At 43.1% G+C, this 23325-nt stretch overlaps 1 protein-coding gene across 1 annotated transcript; it reads right to left on the bottom strand.

Annotated features, from left to right (window-relative positions):
• Positions 1 to 441: 441 nt before the first annotated feature.
• Positions 442 to 20264, bottom strand: LOC102728980 (adhesion G-protein coupled receptor F2). Its single transcript, XM_081827504.1, has 8 exons — positions 19794 to 20264; positions 15219 to 15261; positions 14369 to 14520; positions 11969 to 12202; positions 9467 to 10828; positions 4521 to 4562; positions 1199 to 1258; positions 442 to 651 (listed from the first exon to the last, which is right to left on the bottom strand). The coding sequence occupies exons 1-8, from the start codon at positions 19866 to 19868 to the stop codon at positions 442 to 444; spliced, it is 2178 nt and encodes a 725-aa protein (XP_081683630.1). The 5' UTR covers positions 19869 to 20264.
• Between the last annotated feature and the right edge of the window lie 3061 nt (positions 20265 to 23325).

The raw sequence follows: 23325 nt of genomic DNA, 5'->3' as shown, positions 1-23325 counted from the left end.
GTCTGGTTAGAGCAAACATGTACAATGCTAGGCACTTCAGGAAGGCGTGGATGAGAGGGTCCCAGCCTCGACTAGGAGCTTGTAAAATTCCCAGACGCACCGCACACCAATCCAGTAAGACTCTCCAGGGGTGGGACTCAGGCAACACGATTGAAAGCTGCCTACCTGACTGCAATCTTTGGCTAAGGTTGAGATCCACTGCTTTAAATCACTATTGATGTTTATTCTCAGTAAAACGTAGCTTTTTAAAATTTCAGCTGGAAAGGATATGGAGGGGTCAACCATCCCCCAGGTTTGGACACCAAGGACCAAGTTTGGGTAGGAGTAACACCAAAGGACCTAGGAAAATAAAGGGAAGAGCAAGGAGGGAAGGTAAAAGGGGGATGAAGGAAATCAAAAGAGAGACTAGAAGGGCAAGGGATACCGGGTGGGGCAGTGCTGCTACTCAGGGCCACAAGGTGTGGCCCTACTGTGGGTATGGATCCCATCCAATGTTGGCGTGCAAAACTCCACATTGCCTCTTCTCTTGTGATTGGGAATGTCCCCTGGGCCAACCCTGATGCCCCTTCTGCTGCCATCCAAACATTTTCCCGTGTTTCCCTCACTCAGAACAGCTGAGGGGTCGGAGCTTGGCATAACAATACCTGGTTTCTGCACGGTGCGAGTGAAGGTCAAGGAAAGGGCGTGTATGCAACTAGACTGGAGAGCCTTCTCTACCGCACCGCTGAGCCGGCCCCAGCCTTCCTTTACATCTCCAGTAACCGTGGCAACCAGCCCCTCTTGAAAATCAAGCTACTGGGAAGTTCTTTGTGTAGCTGCAGAATTTGTTTCCCTGGACTTCCTCACTTTGTATGTGGCTCAGCCAACTGGAGTCAGAGAGAAGGAGCAGGCTGTCACAGGAAGATCAGATTTTCTCTGCTCTCATTTCTGTGCTTGGGCAGGGGCTTGCTCCCCTGCTGCCTAGGTTGAGGTCTGCCCCCCGCAGCAAGCCCCCACCCCCATCCCCTGCCTGGCCACTCTCTTCTAAATGCATCTAAGTCTGCTTTCTTCTCTTTGGCTGTGGTGCCACTACTCCAGAAAGAATCGGAGCAGCTCAAAGAGGTGCTCACGGGGCACTTTGGAAACACCCATACCACAGAGTGTTGGGGTGACAGTTTTAGGAACCCTCCACATGCAATAACGAGTATGAAGGCTTTACCTCAGGTATTCTGGAGACCCATTTTGCAGAAGTTACTCGACTCTTCAAAGCTTCTCTTATCTGGAGAGAGAACAAAAGGAGTTAAAAGATTATGAGAAGTCAACACAGGTGCTCAGGCCGGGCGAACACTCTGCTGAGAGAGTGTGTGACCAGCCAGGCCCTGGCAGTGGGATGTGTGGGGTGAGCAACTGGGAGGAGTGCTTCAGGAGAAGGTGGGGAGAGGGAGAGACATAAGGACATGAGTCTGGCACAGGAGACTCCGACTCAGAGGGTAGAACCCGTGGCTACGAAATACAGTTTGCCCCAAGTTGGAGGAATCTTTGATTTCACTTTGGGAGTGGGTTTTTGGAGCACTTGAATAGTTAGACATTTCCCATAGCTTGCCTGTTATTTGAGCCCCCCTTTCTAGGGGCGCCTGGGTGGCTCAGTCGGTTAAGCGTCTGCCTTTGGCTCAGGTCATGATCCCGGGGTCCTGGGATGGAGCCCCGCGTCAGGCTCCCTGCTCAGTGGGGAGCCTGCTTCTCTCTCTCTCCCTCTGCCTCTCTGCCCTTCTGCCCGTCTGCCCCTGCTCATGCTCTCTCTCTCTCATATAAATAAATAAAATCTTTAAAAAAAAAAAAATCTTTAAAAAAAAAAACCAACCCTTTCTAGAGGCCAATCCATAGTTTAAAAAAAAAAAAAAATCCTATGCAACACAGCAAAAGTCCATGGAATGAAGAAAATAAGAGTAATAAATAACAATTATATTTTGTTTTTTTAAATATATATTAAATAGATTTCACATAAATATAAATATGAAATGTAAATATATTTAATACATATTAAATAATATATCACATATATAATTATATATTGTATGTTAATGTAATCAATAATAATATAAATTGATCTAATATACTAATAAAGCATGCTTATGTACTAAATAATATAAATAATATATGATATATTGTATGTTAATACTAACATGATATGTAATAATATAAATTAATATAATGTTAATAAGGCATGCTTATATATTAAGTAATTTATTAATATATCAAATACATTTTGTTTCTTAAATTATATTTTGTTTTATATTCATACATTTTTTTAAAAACTCTTTAAAGCACTTTTCATGCCTATCATCTCATTTTATTCAAGAAATAATCCTGTAAAATAGATACTATTATTTCCATTTTACAACTGAGGACAGTAAGAGCAGGAGATGAAGTGACATCCAAAGTCAGCTGACTCCTGAGAAGAACTGAGACTTGACTTCATGTGCCCAGACTCCAGACCAACCTGTCATTTTCCCTACATCTCTCGTGCTGAATGCAGGCGCTGTCTTATTTCTATTCCATCTTCCCTTCTACTTCATAAAATGTCATTCACCTTCCAAGGCCTTCACAGTTAAGAGGTACCAAACTCCTCCAGCTCAGAGTGACTTCACGCTTCCCAGAAAATGCAGTATTCTTTGTCACACACGGGATCCAAAGGGGGAGAAGCACTCCCTGGGACTTGGGGGCTGTGCACTCAAGGGTCCATGGGGATATGGGGAGACAACCTGGGCCTTCTATTTACATCTCTTTCTTTCTCATCCTTTTTAAATTTTATGTTTCATAACGTGCAAAATACATACTTTGTAAATTGATAATAAACCCATCTGGGGACATATGTTCACTGCCTTTTACTGATCCTAAAAAAAAATGTGAGGATTACTGGCATAAACAACTTTATGTCAATTAATCATGTATGGTCCTGTGACATCTTTGAATCTTGACCTTTTACACTATAATGTTAAATGTAAGAGGTTTTGATCTTGATAGAAAGTTCTATGTCTTAGAGTTCTTTGCACATCTCATGACACCTGGTAAATTAATAAGTAATAATGCTGCTGCTGATGCTTTGACAATAAATACTAGTTGTGGTATTATGATTAATAAAAAAATAATCATATGGTATACAACTGTGAACTACCTTAAATGCTCTCTGTGTTTGTCACTTGCAAAATCACATTTGTTCTTTACCAGGATCTAGCAGAAGAGGCAGGAAAATCATCATTATCTCTGCTTTCCATTTGGAGGATCTGAGTTCCTGAGAATTAAGGAACTCCCCCAGTGGCGCAGAATTAGTACACAGAAATAGAAAGACTGAAACACTAATACTCTACCACCTCTAAATAATTTTTATTAGGTCGATATGTTATTCTAATAACAAGATAAAGGACCAGTGTGAAATACCTCTTTCATAAACCTCAGCTATTAACTTAATAATAGAGTTAATTAATTAATTAATTAAAAATCAACCCTGCAGTGAAGGTGTTTGCATCTACATTCGAGAGAGTTGTTTACTTTGCTCACTCTAGGAGGCAGCACAGTACAAAGGAAAGAGGGTGATCTCAGAAGCCTGAGGAAACATTTGATACTTCATGCATGTTTCGTTTTTTGATATTTCACGCATGTTTCGTTTTTTGATATTTCACGCATGTTTCATTTTTTGGTATTTCACGCATGTTTCGTTTTTTGGTATTTCACGCATGTTTCGTTTTTTGGTATTTCACGCATGTTTCGTTTTTTGATATTTCACGCATGTTTCGTTTTTTGATATTTCATGCATGTTTCGTTTCACCACCTATACACACTCAATCTGCAATTGGAAAATTCCCTTCCCTGAGTCGCCTGCTCTTTAAGGTGGAACTCACTGTCCCAACCTCCCCTGCTGCGGAGGTGCAGCCATCTGACCTGGACTCAGCCAATCAGACATGACAGTGCAAACAAGCAGGTGCCAGTGGACCCCAACAGGCTAGGGGGCGGCGACCTCCAAGACAATAGGAACAGCAATTCTAGCTCAGCATCTGCTGCCTGACATGGGCCTGGTGAGCTGTGCTATCTGTGCCCAGGGAAGTGGGAGGAGCACCGGGGTCTAGTTCTGTGCTCTAGATTGGGAATTGTCCCTGGCATGTAGCCTCCGAGCCTCCAAGCCAGAGAGACCTTCCCAAAGATGATATGAGACTTAATAAATTCTCTTTCGGCTTCAACTTGTTAGAGTGGGTTTCTGTAGAGCTCATGGGCAAGTTTAATCACTCTGAGTCTCGGTGTCCACATCCATAAAACTGAAAATAAGAATACCCAAGATCGTTTTAAGGGTTAGAGCTGACGTACATAAAATGCTTAGCTCCATAGGAGTTCGCCAGAGGGTCGATTTTACTTGCATCATAAAGAAGAGTGATGCCGTGTGCAAATGATTGAGGTCAAAGATGCTCAATAAGTGGTCTTTACAAGTGAGGATTTAAGGGCCAAGTACTGATAATGAAAAGAAGAAGAAGAAGAAGAATTTACAATACCTTGGGATCCAGGATTGTTCCAAACACCAAGATGAAGAAGCCCTGAGAAAGACAGAAGAGGGAAGAAGAGCCATTTTAAATACCAGTACTCATCAGTTCCTATTCTGGTAAAAAAACAAAACAAAACAAAACCACCTAAACTAAAAACAATTTATTAAATCTTTGACTCTCTTAAGGTCACAACACCTAGATTCATCCATTTGACGAATTTTGACTGAGCATCTTCCATGTGCCAGACACTTGGGATACCTCAGTAAATCAAACAGACCAAGGTCCATGATCCATACCAGATGATGGGATTTTCTTCTTAAATTGGGCAAAATAAAAGTGTTTTGCATTTATCAGGAGCTCACCACAATGTATATCTCACCAGAATATAATAGTCTGAGCAAGAGCTAGAGGAGATGTTCAGCCATGGACAGCAACCTTGGAATCCTTGGACAAACTATAAGGAAAGAAACTTCCACAGGAAAAAAAAGCAGAAGTGGCTATGCTCAGCTTCTGTTAACACTCTCAACCTCCTTCCCCATCCATAGCCAAAGATTGTTATAAAACTTGCAAAGAAAAATCAAGTGCATGGACCCTCAGAAGACTAAGACCCAAAACAGACTGAGCTGCTAAGCACATAACGTGTGCTCAGAAACAGATGCTGCAAATATGAGGACGTGGAGGGACTTACTTAGCTCTCAGATCCCTTACCATCCATCCAAACACAGACCCCATTCAAGTCCAAAGGAAGCTGTTCCTCTCTAGGTACAGTCCCTTTGAATTGGCCCCAAACCACCCTGGAAGAAGGAAGGAAACGTATTTGTCCCATTTTCAGACAAGGAGAAAGAGACTCAGAGATTCAACTTTCAAAATGTGATAGATTGCAACATGCATTAGACAGTTTCTCCTGAAGGTGTGGTTACTCAGGTCCTGGCTCACCTGAGAGGAGAAATGAGATAAAGACCTTTGGCTAACAAGACATCACCTTGTTAAGCTGCTTCGATTTCATAATCGAATGTTAACCCTTACCCAGGCAGAGGTCTATTAAGACACCTGGGTTTAATGTAAATGGCACCATAAAGACGTTGCACCCCGGTGGTCCTCAGCAGGAACAATACCAAACCCACGGCTACCTCTATTTGTAAAAAAGCTTACCTGAGAGGTGGAGGATTTTGCAGAGACTGGTGCCGGCCATAAAACTCATCCATTCCCCCCAAAACATACTAAATATACCTATCCATTCAGCCAGTCCAGCAAGCACTCCAAAGCTTGGAGAGCTTCTATGGGATTGCTTTTCCGTGTGACACTCTTAGCCTACGAGATAACTATTGAAATCTGTCACTCTGTCTACCAAGAAAATGTCATAGATGGCATGGTCCATTAGGTTACAAAGTGTCATTCGTATAAAGATGTTTGGGACAAATACATCCAGGCCTGGTTTCAGTACTAGGAATACATTTTTAAATCAGAATCTCCATGAATTTTGCCTAAGAATTAAAATTTTTAAATATCTAGGAACCATAATTTTAGCCTGTTTCCTCCTCCAAAAAATACATTCCTCTGGCTAAAGGACGAAGAGGAATTTCTGTCCTTATAAGATTTTCAATTTCTCGAGGCTAAACTAAGTATATTCATGTCTGCAAAATTTAGTATAATGCTTGACACAAAACTGTCAGCAAATGTGGTGTCTCTGTGTATTTATTTGTGTGTGTGTCTGTGTCCACATCTGTGTGTGTGTTTAATGGCTTTATTATGCAACCTGCATTCGTACAGTCATAAATACGTAACAGGGAAATATTCCACTTTTCATTGGTCCCACCCTGGGAAAAGTTACACAAAACATCATTCAGAAAATGTGGATAAATTATTAATCAAGGGTTTAGTATCTGATTGATAAAAATTCACTGGTAGCAGCTTCTTTATATTTCTTTTAGTAAATAAAGCACAATTTGAGCAGATAAATCTCAAGGTATTCTCCAAAATTTTAAAATATATGCTTTACTGTTATGGAAGGAATGTTCGTATCCCCCCGCCAAAATTCATCTGTTAAATCCTAGCACCCAATGTGAAGGTATTTGGAGGCATGCCTTTGGGAGGTAATTAGATCATGAGAGTGGCGCTCTCATGAAAGGGATTAGTGCTTTTCTAAAAGAGACTCCAGAAACTTCTCTTGCCCGTGCTGCTATGTGATGTTATAGCAAGAGGATGGTTATACGTCTATGAGGCAGGAAGCGGGCTCTCTCCAAACACCGCATTTGTGTGTGCCTTGACCTTGGACTTGCCAGCCTCCAGAACTGTGAGAAATAAATTTCTGTTTATTTGAAAGCCACCCAATCCTTGGTGTTTTTGTTATAGCAGCCCAAATGGACTGAGACATTTACTTTTCTCCCACCAAAACAGCTATGAGGGGGTCCCCAAAACCTTACCCGGCCCACAGTTACTCTCAGTAAATACAAGAGAGGATACCAACCAGGAGTTGTGGATTACAAAGTAAGCAGTCAAGTCAGCAACTGACTACATACTAATAGTTCCCTAGCAAAGGGGGTGGGGAGGGGGCTGTTTGAGCTTTAAAACCAGCGTAACAGAGCTAGGACCGGGAAACCTCCAGAAGAGTCTCCTACATCTTCTGGACCTCGCCACGTGTTCAGGGGTCTCTTTTCTCTGTCTGCTCCATCAGCGCCCCTCATCTCGGTTCATCCTAGGATTCGGCTTGTCCTGCTTCCTTCCTCTTGCTTGATTGTGTCCCCCACCTCAGCAGATTGATGGCTCTCCTTTCTCTCCTCCCACACTGGGCATCCCGAGGATGCCCTGGCCCACTGACATGCTGGTAAATAGCAATAACCAGCTCTCCTAATTTGTAGCACTTGCCAGTCTCCATGGTTCAATACTCCCACACTGGCTGGTTTAAATCTAGCAATGCGGGCGCCTGGGTGGCTCAGTCGTTAAGCGTCTGCCTTCGGCTCAGGTCATGATCCTGAAGTCCCGGGATCGAGTCCCACATCGGGCTCCCTGCTCGGCGGGAAGCCTGCTTCTCCCTCTCCCACTCCCCCTGCTTGTGTTCCTTCTCTCGCTGTGTCTCTCTCTGTCAAATAAATAAATAAAATCTTTAAAATCAATCAATCAATCAATCAATCAATCAATCTAGCAATGCGACATCACCAAACGTGGAGTTAGGAAGCGACGGACACATCATCATACAGTGTTTCCACCGTACAGATACAAGAGATGCAAATGACCTCAGGAGCATAGGAAAGTGTTGACAAATAATTAGAAAGTAATGCCTTTTGAGGATGTAGGACCTTACACAAAACCTTTGTTTTATTTAATTACAAGTTTACATATTTAATTTTTAATGAGGTCAGTTGGCAAAACTCCTGAAAATAGAAGTCATTTCTCTTGAGCCAGTAAACACCAGCCCCAGCACACCAGTGCCTATGGCCTGCCCCAGTGTCTACCCTTCACCCACACCCCGCTCTCAGCTTCTCACCTCCATCAGTACCAGCATTTAGATGAGCTCCACCCTCCTTGGCAGGAGTCAAGGCAGAAACTGAATTGAAATTACAGATCGATCCTGTCACCACAGGTGAAGGAGCTCATGGTACCAAAATGCAAATGCACACGGCCTAGTCCAGAACAAAACTCACAGGCAAGGTGGCCCCTGGGGAGACGAGGAAAGGGAAATGCAGAGGAGTAGATACATGAACTCCTTAAGGGCTCCTGACAGCCATGGCATACGCTGAACAGAAATCTGAGAACACTAGGTGGTTATCCCAGCCCTATCCGTGACTAGCTGCATAAACATGGGTAAAAGCTATACAAAAAATGTTGGATACACTTCATCTTTTTCCTATAGAAATGCATAAAAACAGAGATTCAAAAGATGAGGCACCCCTATTATTATTAACCTTGTTCGCCAAGGCGCCAAAATGCTTATTGTAAAACGAAATCATTTTTGAAAGCGAAAAAGGAGAAAATATTTGACTTCAAATCTCTATTATCCATCAGGTAAAACATTTATTTTCAAATAAGCCTACATTCAGAAAAAAGGATTATTTTAAAGGTCATTAGAAAAATCAAAGCTTTCTTATCAATTAGTTCCTATCTACATATTTAATATTCAGTAGAATAAACTTTGGCTCATTGGTACACAATGACAGAAAACAATGAAAAAAAAGAAATTTCAGTAAGGAATTATTGAATATGAAATACTATACAGTCATTAAAGAGACATATTTATACATAGTAACCTCATAAGAGGCTACTATGTATTTTTAAGTGAAAAAGTAAGGTGCATAATAATGTATATTTTTAACCCCTATATTATGTCAAAATATATTTTTATATAAGCATAAAAATTTGGCAAGGAGACACATGAAACTGTGAACATTGCTTAATTCATAGAGGTGAGAGAAAAGAAACTCTCTTTAATATCACTCTGTATGACTTGCCTCATTAAAATAAGATGGCTTCCAATGGGAATTAAAAATTCTAAATGGAAAGAAATATAATAAAGATGCACATTTTAATACCTCCAGTCAGGTACCTGGATTTGGGGGAAGTGGTGATGTTTAATTTCTAAACAGTAGGAGCTCAGCCTTGCCGTTGTGCTATTTATGATCTTTAGGTCATCTTGGTACTTGGTGCTTTCCTATTCGGTGTTTTATTTCATTTTCCTAACACCGTTATAAGGTGGGCAGTATTATAGCCATTTTATAAGTGAGAAAAACGTGGCTCAGAAAAGTTAAGCAGGTATCTTAAGAGATCATTACGCATTAGTAGGTGAGAGAGTCAAGATCTGAACCCAGGCCTTTCTGGGGAAAAGTAGCTTATTTCCTAACTCAATACGTTACCCCGAACCTGTTGTCTTTTATAAAGAAATACACTGCAGAAGCTCCGGATGACAAAGCTTCTTCCTGAATTCTCCCACTTAGTACTGGGTCGGCAGCACCTAGACTTACCTGGAACGCATTGAGCAAGGAGAAGATAATGTGGAAGGCCAGGATGCTGTCATCGATGACGGTGGCTATCCCGAATCCCCAGGTCAGCCCCAGCAGCGGTGTCAGGATGGCGATGTTCTTACTGATTCTCACAATGGCTCTCACCTCTTGGAACATGGAACTTCCAATGGCAGCGTGCTGGGTCTTGACAATCACCAGTGTGACTGTGATCAGGTTTACGACCACGATGGCCAGGGCTGGGACCACGAAGGCCAGGAGGGCCTTGGTCATGTCCCAGTTGAGCCAGCAGGCCTCAGGTCGTAGGTAGCCTTTGCTGGGCTCAGTGGCAGCAACCGTAACAGCAGCAATGAGCAAAGGGCACCCGTAGCCGACTGAAAAGAGAGCAGCCACCAGGACTGATTTGGGCAGTGTATGGAAAACAATCAGGATTCCATAGAGGATGAGGAGTGCCTTGGCAAGCATCCAGAAAAACACAGAAAGGTAAAAGAAATGAACAAAAAATGTTGCCGCCACACACCCGTTGTGGCGTGTCACGGGACCACTAAGAGAGGAAGCCACAATGAACCACACGTCAGCCATCAGCAAGGTGGCCGCGATGTTAACAATGCACACGTGGCGTAAGTACGAGCTCTCTGTCTTCGTCACTTGGCCCCAGACCAAGGCCTCGATGATCAAGCAAAGGATCAAGCTGCAAATCGAGATGCCCAGGCCTATGTACATGATATGAATCAGGATCGGGCTCTCCAACATGTGGGGTGACATAAGAATGGAGAAGGAGGTAAACAACTTGCTTGGCCTACATTTGCAAACAGCTTGCTGGGAGTTTTCTTGAATTATTTGACAGGCCTGCTGGTCCCATCTGCTCTCCAGGGAGTGCCAGCCAACACACTGTGTCCTCCTCTCCTCCGACTTGCTGATCTTTTCAAAAATCAGCGAGATTCTTTTAAGTTCCTTGGGCAAAATGACAGACAAGACGAGCCCATTGACGGTGACATTCTCCAAAAGACTGGCTTCTAGGATGGCCCCAAGAGTCGGAAATGCAATGCTGATGGCCTGGGAAGGAGCGGGCACGTTCTGAAGTTCATCTCTACCGATCAGCACCTGCCCAGTGACCTCACTGCCTGTGTCATTAATTCTCATTGAAAAAGTGAAATTCTTGCCAGCGTTGTCTCGGGATATGGTGGTGCCCGTAGTATGAATGAAGACGTCTGATATGTCAATGGGATACTTACTTATAAATAGCTTTCTTGCAAAGGAATTGACCGAGTGTAGCAAGACACAGCTGCTGTTTCTTTCGGGGATGAAGGTCCAGTTTGAGATGCTTTTGCTGTTAAGAATGTGGTTGGCCATGACGCTGTAACTCTGCCAACGAAGGAGCAGCGTTAGTACTGAGCCACCACCTGAATCTGCCAGGACAGTCAGGGTTCACTTCTATAAAGTGTGGTCCGCCAGCCAGCCGCATAGGCATCCCCTGGGAACTTCTTAGAAGTATGAAATCTTGGGACACCTAGTGGCACAGTCGGTTGGGCTTCCGACTCTTGGTTTCGGCTTGAGTCATGATCTCAGGGTCCTGGGATCGGGCCCCGTGTGGGGCTCCTTGCTGGGCATGGAGTCTGCTTAAGACTCTCTCACCCTCTGCCCCTCCCACTCGTGCTCTCTCTCTCTCTCAAATAAATAAATCTATAAAAAAAAAATAAAAGAAGAAGAAGAAGTATGGAATCTCGGGGCCCACCCCAGAGCTAGTGAATCAGAATCAGCATCGTAATGAGATCCCCAGGGTACTCGCAGGCCACGGAAGTTTGAGCCGGAGAATAGAGCGAGGAAGGAATTGCCCTCATGTCATGTATGAAGCGTCTCCCTGTGAGGCAGGCAAGTGGGCAGCCTTCCCCAAGCTCACTGACATCATCAGTTTCCCTTCACACCGTGGTGAAGCCAGCCACTTGCCTACCCTGCTCAGAGGACCCATCATGCAACGAACATCTATTAAGTCCCAACTGTATGCAGGACCCTGGACAGGAACATAGCAAATCGAAATTTGACACCAGAGGCTGAACCTCCTTTTTCTCCTCTGCCTCAAAGATCAAAAATAAAAGAAGTGAATCCAGGTCCACCTCACACTTCTGCAGCAGACATGTGTGGCTGTTTTCTTTGCATGCGGCTATTTTCCGTTTTAGCAGCCTGTTCTGACTCACAGGTGAGAGTAGGAAAAGACTCTCTGCAGAACCAGAATGGTTCTTAGAGGTGTTCAGTAGCCGAAATGTACGTTGGAAAAGATTCCCATGTAGGACCCAGCACCCAGTAAGTTCTGTCTCTAAATGCGTATTGGTTGTGTTCACCTTTTCCATTTTCCCTTGTTTATTCTGTGGTGAACATTTATTGAGCATTTGCTACCCAAGCATCACAGACACCGATGTGAAAGACCCTAAAAAGCCCACAGAATACTCCAGCGAACCTGCATTCCTTTGCACCAAAATGTCATTCTACCAAATCAAGGTCACTCACCTGCATCTTCGCCTCATCAACACCCGTCAATAGCACCGTGGATATGTTGTGTAGGAGCTGCACGATGACAGCGATGTTTCCCGGGATCCGGGGAGACTGCCGAATGTTCCTGAGTACACAGGACAAATCCTCCGGACACTTTTGCATCAGCATGTCTGTGATGGTCTCAGACTTTCTGGCATACTCTTTTTCTATTGTATCTCCTCCGAATGGCTGAACCGAATATGAATTTGTCTAAGAAAGGGCAAAAAGAAAGTTTGTATTAGGTTACTTTTGCTTTGAATATGAAAGTACCTTTAAAAAAATTTAGGATAGCCTTATCACGCAATTGTACACGCAAAATGTTTTTCAATTTTACATTTTCATAGTCGCATTTGCTATGGGATAACTTGCCCCATACCAAGGTAGGTGAACAGAAAACCAGAGGTCCAGGTTGCCAGCTGACTGCACCTAAACCCTCCCCCTGCCGAGAACAAACGCTATCTCTAGCATAGCACTTCAGAGCGCTTCTGTGTATATACACTGTATCTATGTCCTGTGCATCTGATAAATGTCTAGTGTCATTTAAGCTTATTTTTACTGAGCATATTTTAAACATAGACATTCTGAACCAGATTTGGATGAATCAATAGACACCAGCACAAAAGAGTGACTGAAAATAGTGATAAACAGGCTATCCCACAGATTCAGGCTCTGGGTCCCACACTTCAGAGCAGGGGGGGCAAACATGGTCCCCGACTGGCTGCCTATACTGGTAAATAAAGTTTTATTGGGACCCAGGCTGCTCATTATTGAAGTATTGTCTATGGCGGCTTTCTTGCCACAGTGGCAGAGTTGAATACTCACAAGAGAGACCCTATGACCCACAGGGACTAAAATATTAACCATTTGGCCCTTTACAGGAAAAAAAAATTGCCAGCCCTTACTTTAGAGGACCCTTTTCTGGCCTCCTTTTGCCTGCCCCCTCACAAGACAAAGAGACTGTGGGCCTAGAGGGTATGCCCACTCAGAACTCATGTCCCGGCATCTAGACACTCGAATCCCCTGCTCAGCAACCCCAAGCCCACTTCCGGGGCCTGCATGGGCCTCTTCCCGAAGTCTCTGCTACCAAGGATGGAGCATGGCACCATTATGCTTACCACTAGGCCTGAGAGGTGACCAAGGGACACTGGTTGCAGGGTTATGAGCATGTGACCTTGGCTTTCCACCACCCTGGAGGTGCAGGATAGAATCCGATGGGAGACCAGCAGAACATATTTTACTTAGCAGTCTGGAAGCTTGATTTAAAGCATTTAGATATTAAAACATATGGTACATGGGTCTCTGTGTGTATCTTTGCCCAGATTCCTCAAATTAGGGGTGGGCCCGGTGATGGACACCCTGGGGTGGGCAGTCTTTTGAAGTCTCGTCAGGGACTTCAGGTACAGCATCCACTGGCACTCCCCCTGGTCACCCCCCAAAACCACCAAATGGGGAATGTTCCCTAGGACCAAAGAGATGCAAAAGCGTTGACTCCTCTGAAGGAATCAGGAGCTGAACTTCAGAAAGGTGAAGCCCCTAGGAGAAGAGGAGTGAAAGAAATAAAAAGAGAAGAAATAATATTTCACCTGATTTTATTTATCAAAATTTTGATTTTTTTAAAATGTGTCATTACTTAAGTATGTATGGAAATAGGTTCATTTGTTTGATAATGAAGTCCTTCCCTTTAGGTCACCTTGCTCCTCATGCTTTACTGAGCACAGAAATCACCTGGGGATCTTGATAACCTGCAGCTTCAGATTCAGCAGGTCTGGGGTGGGGCCTGCATATCTAAAAGTTCTCAGGGTAGGGGCGCCTGGGTGGCTCAGTCGTTAAGCACCTGCCTTCGGCTCGGGTCATGATCCCAGGGTCCTGGGATCCAGCCCCACATTGGGCTCCCTGCTCAGTGGGGAGCCTGCTTCTCCCTCTCCCTCTGCCTGCCGCTCCCCCTGCTTGTGTTCTCTCACTCTCTCTCTCTGTCAAACAAATAAATATAATCTTTTTTAAAAAATAAACAAATAAAAGTTCTCAGGGTGGCCCATGCTGCTGGTCAGAGAAGGGTACATTGAGGACCGAGGCTTTGTAGTAAAGAGCTAAGAGCAAAGATGGAGAAGTAGGCCACAATCATTCTCGACAGCTCTTCTGAGCTGAGGATCAGGTTCCTTTGTGTCATGAAGTGTGTGGGAGCCCAGAGCACAGACTTTCAGATGCCCAGATTTAGGACTTCCATTCTTGTGCAGAGAGAGAAAATGAGTAGGTGTTTATTCACGTTAAAAAGCACTCACCTACCAGCCCTGCTTCGTGCTCCCCCTCTCTCTTATTGACCACAGTATGCATTGCTAATTTGGGGCTCCCCTCTGTGTATGAGAAAAAAGATATTACCTCAAAGATGTTGAAGGCATTAAGAGTCCGGCAGGTTTCAGTGATCTTGTACCATTTCTTTTGCCTGCATAAAAACCCCGTATTCCCCTGAGTGTCAGGAGGGCAAGGTTGGCTACAGTGGGAATTGTCTACACAGACACCATCACATACACCTGGGGAAATAAAAGGTATCAGCATCAGATGGAGAGCTCAGGGCTCTGCACTGCATGGGCCAATCACCAGGGTGTCAGCATAATGAGGACACATAAACCCCGTGGACATCAGATGTATTTTCTTCACAAAGTGGAGGAAGGTTGAAATAGATCAGTGATCATCATCCATTTCAGTGACAAACACCTGTTGTCTCCAACAAACTCTTATCCAGAACTCAAACGTATAAAACAGATAGAAGTGGAACTTCCCCAGGTGAAGTGACAAGGGAGAGCCCACGTTCAGTCCACGAGGTCTCTCATACCCCCACAGCTCCCTCACAGTCCTCCAGCTCCCCAGAACACAGTATGGAAGCCACTGCACCCCATGTTCTTTGAGAAAGCTCTCAGCTCCAGAACTTCGTTGAGTTATGTCATCCATGAGTTCTCACAGCCCTGCTCTGGCCACTGCTCCAGGCTGGCCTGGCTCAATTGAAAGAGTTCATGGCAAAGAACTCTCTGGCCAGGATGGCGCAGAGGGTCCTGGGAGGAGAGGGGAGCAGGGGCCAAAGGTACAATTTAATATGAGAAAACTAAAGAGTCCAAATGCGAGCCATCAGGGAGTCCCATCTGTCATGCCATCAACAGAGGGCTGAGCATGGCTCTCTGTCCTAATAAATAAACAAAAACTTCCATTTGATTACTAACCACTGCCAACATACCATGTGGCCTGGCAGAGATCTTCTCCTTGCTTTTGTTGGCAACCTAGAAAGGGAAAATCAAAATCCACATGAAAACTAATTGTTGCAATGCCAGCCCAAGGATCCACTTTAGGCACAGACTAATGATGCCAGGCCGCCCCCAACAGCCAAGACCATGAAGTATGTCATCATTTTGTCATCAGTCTGGACAGTTTTCTCTCCTGCTGCAACTCAGCAGAATCCCTCCTTCCTCTCCAGCAAGAAGGACCAGCATTCTATCCAAGAAACACACCAAGAGCAGAGGTGGAATTACGTGGAAGCTAAAGGAGGCTAAGCTTTGGAATCCCTTGCTTGTATGGGCCCCTTCAAAACACTGACAGAGGGTCCAGCAATGTGTTCACACGATCGTATATTTTATTAAATTTTCAAAGCAAAACAGTTTAACCATCTTCTGTTCGGACCACTACTTTTTGCCACTCCACTTTGCCTTCCTTCACACTCTCCCTCATTTTGGATGGATAGCACCAGAGAGGTTGTAGGTATTTATGGAATCTGGACAAGTAAAGGTTGAATTGGGAATCCATCTAGTTCGAACTTAATAGGATAGAGTTATGAAATTTGCAGTCATTTCCACACTACAATGGGGACATCGACATGTAAGTGGCACTCATTTTTAGAGTATTTACAATTCTTAAAAATATAGTATTTACAATGAGTCACAGAACGAGAAAATTCTAAGTGTTCTGGACACCTTGCAGCTCATATTTCAAAGAAACTTGTTAGATGCTTTCCCAAAGTTGACAACAGACTTACATATTTACATGGCATTACTAATAATGAAAGGAGAAGCTGAAAGATATTTTTCTAAACTAGCAATAATAAAAAACAAATTTGATCAGCAATGCTGGAGGAAAAACTGAATAATCTTTCTATCTTCTCTACAGAAAAAAAAAATATTATAAAATTATTGACATGCAAGTATGCAGCCAAAAATGTAGAGAAAAAGATGTGGGCAGTTTATTAATAAAAATACTGTGATCTTACTGGGTTTATTACTGAATAATGCTGAGTAATTGCTGAATGTAAAACTCTTTAGCATTTCTAAATTTGTTGTAAAATTTGAAATTTATTGTAATTACTTTCCTCAATTTAAGTAGACATTCACTTTTCCCTTAATTTTGTATTTGTAATTTTGTATTCCTGTTCTTTAAGGAAACCTCCTCCAAATCTAGGCTTCCCCCTATCATGAGCACTTCCCACTCTCCTGAGTAAAATCCCCTCTTCATCCCACTCATTCATATCAGACTGGAACCTTCACTGAGTGGCAGTCACACATTGTTGTCAAGGGGTATACTCTGGGAACAGACCACCTGGGTTCAAATCCCAGTACCACTACTTGAGACCTTGGAAAAGTTCATCTCTCTGGGCCTCAGTTCCATTATCCGTAAAGTAGGGTAAGAATGATAGTATTATAATTGTGTGATACCTCAGAGCACTTTAATGAAGAATAAATGAGATCATCCTATGGAAAACACTTAGAATGGGGCCTGGAATATTGTAAGCAGTATTTTTTTTTTTTTTTAAGATTTTATTTATTTATTTTGACAGAGAGAGACACGGCGAGAGAGGGAACACAAGCAGGGGGAGTGGGAGAGGGAGAAGCAGGCTCCCTGCAGAGCAGGGAGCCCGATGCGGGACTCGATCCCAGGACCCTGGGATCATGACCTGAGCTGAAGGCAGTCGCTTAACCAACTGAGCCACCCAGGCGCCCTGTAAGCAGTATTTAAGACTTAGCTCCCATTATTACTCTCTGAATAGGGACTTACTGAATATCTATGACATACAAAGCTCAAGTTTGTCCCTTCCAAGAAGTCTTTCCTGATCCAGTTCTAAATGATACATCCTTCTCTCTCTCTGGCTCCTGTAAGATTTATTATATATACCACTATAACCCTCATTCAATGCTTTGTATATATGCACATAGTCACTTACCTGCTATTTAATCTAACCATTTTTATATGCACGTATTATCTTTTCAGTTAAATTGCATGTTCCTTAAGAACATGGGTTGTGTGTTGTATCTTTTATATCTCCCTAAGTAGCTAGTTCTGTGTCTCACATGTATGTGTGTATGTGTACGTATTAACATGTATGTATATACTGACATGTGCATACATGTCTGTGTTTGTGTGTGTGCGAAGAGAGAATGAAAAGGAGACTGAAATTTCCTGTTTTTGTGCCAGAAGTTTGCTCTCTAGTGGCTAGGAAGAGCCGTGGTCCAATTCTCCAACTTGCATTCCAAGATCTACACCACTAGGGAAGGACCTAGAAACGCAGTGACTTAGCTATGTGAGTAACATGTGGAGTTCATGTCCCTTTCCCCTTCAAAATATTGTTTCTCTCTATGTTATCAAGAAACAAGCCCGAATCTTCCATTTTCTCTACCAATAAGAATTTATGGAAAATCTGAATTGAGCATTTAGGGTCTACTCAAGGGGAAGAAGGTATCACCGAGGATTCGTGAAATACAATGTCCTTCGAAGCACTGATGTAAAATGACTTCTCATTTCACAGTCTAGAGATCCAAGCCTTATTATATACCTAGAAGACTTAAAGGCTTTTGACCCAACAAGAATAATAAAATGGCATTTTTTGCATTTTGAAAGACCTTTTTATTTTATAGGTAAGGAAGATGAGTCTTTGATAGAAGAGGTGACTTACCTGAGGCCACACAGGGGGTTCCTCTTAGAGCTGGGTCTAGAACACAGCTCTTCTCAATCCTATGACACTGTCCTTTCCACCAAGTCAGCCTATGTGCAAGGACGTAGGGTGTGGGGAAGTGATGCCCTAAACCCATCTTGAGAGGGCCATGGTCCCTAATACACCACAATAAAGGACTTCAAAGTGAACAACTCTGGATAACCCTTGGCCCATTAAACAGAACCTCATGAAGTCACATTATATTAATCAGATATGTGGGCAGAAGACCATGGTGTGCTATTTACAAGGAATTCTGGAAACCCTGTCTTCTTAAGTGAAGGACCTGATTTGCCTCTTCCCAATTAACTTGCCAAAGCACATCCACATCCAACTCCTCCTGGTCATTTCATTTCTAGGCTGGCCTCCAATATGAGCCCCTTCAGCTTCAGACATCTGCAATCTTCAGCAGAATACTATGAAAAAGACCCTTTGGAAACCTGTAATCTGCTAAACCTGAGAAGTGGCCTGAGTGAGAAGGGAGGTCAGGAGAGAGGTAGCACCCAGAAGCTCAGCATCCAGCAACTTGCACATTGAGAAGAAAAGTATGGAATGTTTGTAAGGTGGTCCCCAATAACCAAGAAAACAAAACCAACATCCCAGACTCTGTCTACTCTCCACGTTCTGTCTTGTGGGAAAATATGAATGAGAAATGAAGAGGGGAAGGAGAAGCAAGTTGTGGGGTTGGGATGCTTTCTGGAAGAAGTCTTTCTGAAGGAGTCTTTAGCCTGTCCCAAAAGCAAGGCACCAGCTCAGCGCTGGGGAGAAGGGGAGTCATAGAGAAAACTCCCAGCCAGTGGCATACTACTTAAAATGTAAAGTAAGTATCATTTGGAAACTCCTACAAAGAATTTCCAAAGTCATTCTTTCCTAAGGAGGCTTCTGCTAAGAAGGCACATAATACAATGGAAAGAACAAGAAGCAGAATCTAAAGAAACAGGGGTCCTGCCTTGGTGGTCCTGTGGCTGGATCAGTATGTAACCTCAAGAAAATCACATTCCACGACATGGGCCTGTTTCCTTCTCATGTAAGAGATGGAGCTTCGCCAGTTGATCTCAAAGCTTCCTTCCAGATCTTGTAGTCCAATAATAATAATAATTTGATATTCCCAAGAATATCAAAGTAGTTTTATGTCTCTCTCTCCATCTCTCTATCTCAATGATCCTCCACACCTTATTTTAAGTAAGTAACTGTTAAGGACATTAAAATGACTTACGGTATGAGGGAAAATATTCTAGAGAGCGTCATAGGGCTCACTGCCCCAACAAAATTTACAACCAGTACATTGCTACAAACTTCATCCCAGTTAAACCTTGATTAACCATTGACTATCTGAGGGGCTCATTCCTCCTTCCGGCCCATCCACTGCGTTCACTCTCAGGATTCTCAAAGAGATCTCATTTGGGGTGGGACAATGCTTCATTGAGCCAGACCATTCCTAGGTCCTGCCCACTAACTGCCATTAAGTATCTCCCAGTCACCGTGACACCCCCTCACCACCCCCACATTTTCATGTGCCTCCACGGAAATAGCACTCCCCTGGTTATGAGCAATGACAATCTTCACCATCAAAGGATATGAGAAAAAAAGGAGTTTATCAACCTCAAATCATTTGAGCCTCATTGCATCTCAGGAACTCATAGGAAAAAATCAAAGTGAAAATAGTTTGAGGCTATTAGCCAAAGTGGGTTTTGGATACCTGTCGTTGCAGGTAACTTCCTCTGGCGGGACCACTGCCTTCTCCCTCCACTTGAGCACAGATAAGTAGGAGCTGCCTCACAGATAGGCTTTCGCTTCCATTGCTTTCCCACCAGCCTTCTCCCACCTCCCTTTTCTTACCTGGCATAACATCCTGCAAGACTCTGTGGGCAAAAGAAACACGAAGCAGTAGAGCCAAAGCATGTGAGTCATCATCTTCCACGTAGCTGCCTTTCTTGCTTCTAGAAAAATTAATGAAAAAGCAAAGTGTCTCCACTCTGAAGCTTTTGAAGCTTCTCCCTGCAGACCCAGTCAACCTGTAAGTCTAGGTTCTGTCCTTCGTGCGGTCAATTCAGACTTCTCTGCCCCACAGGTGGCTTCCCTGTGGCCTCCCATGGATCACGGGGAGGCTGCAGGTGTGAGTAACAGTTGGACCCAGGAAGCGCAGGCAATGGGATACCTCCTGTGGGAATCCCTCCAAAGGACGCTGCCTGCTGGGCTGCAGTGAATAATAGCCCGTGTTCAGGCAACCAGAATGATGGTTCACTCCCTGGGTTAGGCAGGCCTGAGAAACGTGTGGGTGGCTACGGTAGAAGGTGAGCTGGGGTTCCCATGTGCAAACTCAGCCCAGAAATATCTTGGGAAGGAGAGTAAGCTCCAGGCTTGGCCCATGATCCTCACTCCCACCTGACACCAGAGCTGTATTTTCATAGGTAGGTGTCAAACTTCAAAACTGATCTTAGCCAAGTCCTGACATTGTGATTTCTGTCCAAATTGATGTCAAAACTGAAATGGTTCCTTGGCACCTAGAACATTGCTGGACACATGGTGGGCCCACGATATGCTCATTATAGAAAGAGGAAAGGAGGGAGGGAGGGGAGGCGGTTAGGAAGAGCTGACGATTTGTATCAGGTCCATGCTCTGTAGAAGACTCACGTAAGTTGAATTTTTTTAGTATTAAATTTTAATAATTTTAATATTTTTCATTTTGAGTGAAATCCTCTTTGAACGGTATTTGATGTTTCTCTGCTTTTAGATGGAAGTGTTCAGAGGACTTGGTGTCATCAACAGAGGCCAGGAGCTCTTGCAATGGTCGATGTTTGCTATTTGACCATTTTTAGCCAAAAAGGAGTAGCCTTTCACCCAATCATGCATAATTCTACAGCAAACAATACCATTATTTTAAAGACTAGGCAAAATGTCTTTTTAACCATATTTCCTGCAGTGAAATATTTACCGCACTGAAATCCAATGACTATTTAAAATATTTTACATTGCCTGTTTCAGCCTGTTGTTAATAGGGTTTTCTGGAGGTCCGTAGTTCTTTAAGCACAAGGATTACTTTGTTGCTCATCACTTTCTAATGTATTTAGTAGAAACCCAGATAGACACACAGTTTCAAGTAGATTTCAGTCAGGTTGGCTTCCTTTTTTCCAACTTACATCTTTCAAAGGGATAAAAATCCAGTATGAAAATCATCAAAGTGACTTACCACAATCATCACCAATGCAGTTACTGCTTTGGGTAAAATCATCAAAATTAGAAAGAAATTAAAGCCACTGATGAATTTGTTGACATATTTTCATAAAATCTGAGCATGAGTCCATGTTTTTCTGAATTACATTAATTTTACATTAAAATTCTCATCATACAGAATGTTTTCTCTTTAAAACTCCTTTAAAAAAAAAAGGTTTAAGGAATGATAGAAGACAACAAACTTTTGAAGGGTTAGCACTGCTCTGCCCAGACCCTCAAACAGATTTTTTAAAAGGGGCTGGGAAGAAGTTGAATGATTAGATCAGGTGGATGGATCAATATGAAATCTTTGTTTGCTTAAAAAGTTTAAGGTGTCATATTGAAAAAAAATATTTTATTGTCCTGTTGCTTTAAATTTTAAACGTAGTTGTTTTAATTTTATCAAAATGCATTTTGATTAGGGGCGCCTGGGTGGCTCAGTCGTTAAGTATCTGCCTTCGGCTCAGGTCGTGATCTCAGGGTCCTGGGACTGAGCCCCGCATCGGGCTCCTTGCTCTGCAGGAAGCCTGCTTTCTCCCTCTCCCGCTCCCTCTGCTTGTGTTCCCTCTCTCGCTGTCTCTCTCTCTGTCAAATAAATAAATAAAATCTTAAAAAAATATATAAAATGCATTTTGATTAATTGTTTTTTATGCATGGCAAAATGAGCACTTTGTGCTTTATGTGGTAATGACCTTCACCGACTTTACGGTAGGGACTTTTTTGATAGTTACGCTATTAAAATTTTGGAGCCCAGAATTTCCTAGCAACTTCTTTACTATCTGGGACTAGCCTGTCATAGAAGAACTGAGGACCATAACTCTGGAATGTTATCTTTGTGCAAGTTTCAACAACAGTGGGACTCTAGGTGCATTTTGAACTTTTTCTTAATTCTTTTAACTGGCAGAAACATTTTCTAAGGTTGGCTTTGTTGGTATTTTGCTTATAAAACTGCTCTTTAAGTAAAGTGGACTTAAATAAAATCAATTTTCTTCCAGACTTGTTGACATTAAGCCATAATCATTAGTTCTTTTTCCAGTCCCTTGAAAGCAAAAAGTTTGGAAGAAGCCAAAAGTATCGTGGCAAGACAGCAACAGGAATACAATCTTTGACCCCCCGCCCCCAACCCCCACGCCACCCACCTCCTTCCCATTTTCTTTTGAAAAGCCTCAGGTCTCTAATGGTTCAGACCTCCCTCGCCTGCTCACCCCACACCTTTCTGCAGTGCAAGGGTACCCAGAGTGTAACTCTTCTCTCTCAAACAAATGTTCAAAAATGTTGGTTTCATGTATCCCAAGCCAAAAAAAAAAAAAATTCATTACAGACATTCATTTCAGGAAAGGCTTATCTCTCAAGAACATACCACCTGAAAAAACAGTTACCTCATGCGATTCACACCAAAAAATCATGAAGCAATTACATCAGCGCTGACATTTCACAAAGTAAAATGTGCCAAATACAAAATGTTACAATTTTTTTCAGGGAAGAAAACATGTCCCTTCTCCTTTATAAAGAAGAAGAAGGAGGTGGTGGGGGAGAACAGTAGAGTGTCCGGGTACTGTGGCTAGATCTGCAGACATCCTATTTCCAAACATCCAAACTAAAATATGTTTTCCCATTCTCTGCTGTCTGCTTTCCAAATCTGAAAAAGGTGCCTAAGATGTTCATGTATGTGTTTATTCAACAAACACAGAATGAGATCCCAGTTTCCAAGCGATGTCCTAACAGCTCGAAATTAAACAACCACAAGGATAATAACTTCTTTCCCTGTCTGCTCACCACCTCAGGGAAGCCACAGGCTAATGAGGCTTCTAAAGCAGCTCCAAGGGTTTGGGAACTTGGATGGGCTTTGCTCCCTAGAGACCTGAGGACTCTAGAAGTCAAAGCTACTCAAATCAGCATCAGAGCAAGAATTCCAAAGTGCCAGATTTCACCTATCGATTCTCATCTACGTTAACAATTTAATTTTGACATAGCTCTTCCTCTCTCTATGTCAGATTCCTCCACCCCAAAGCCACGTGGTTGACTGGCAACAGGCACAGCTCACTAATGAAAGACAAAGCAGGCAGAAAACAAGCAGGGGAGCTGCATGCTGGGGCGTGTTCTGTGGATGGCCCCATCAGAAACAAACAGGGCTCAATTTAAACACACACTCACACAC

Source organism: Leptonychotes weddellii, chromosome 8, assembly GCF_054177405.1.
Source record: "Leptonychotes weddellii isolate Sample4059 chromosome 8, ASM5417740v2, whole genome shotgun sequence".
NCBI lineage: Eukaryota > Metazoa > Chordata > Mammalia > Carnivora > Phocidae > Leptonychotes > Leptonychotes weddellii.
Note: the sequence above shows the minus strand (reverse complement) of the source record. Positions and strands in the feature narration are given on the sequence as shown.

Coding starts and splice junctions, on each gene's coding strand:
- LOC102728980 (XM_081827504.1), bottom strand. CDS start 19,868: ATGATGACTCACATGCTTTGGCTCTACTGCTTCGTGTTTCTTTTGCCC. Junction 15,262..19,793: donor CTTGCAGGATGTTATGCCAG/GTAAGAAAAGGG, acceptor TTCCCTTTCTAG/GTTGCCAACAAAAGCAAGGA. Junction 652..1,198: donor GGGTCTCCAGAATACCTGAG/GTAAAGCCTTCA, acceptor CGCACCGTGCAG/AAACCAGGTATTGTTATGCC.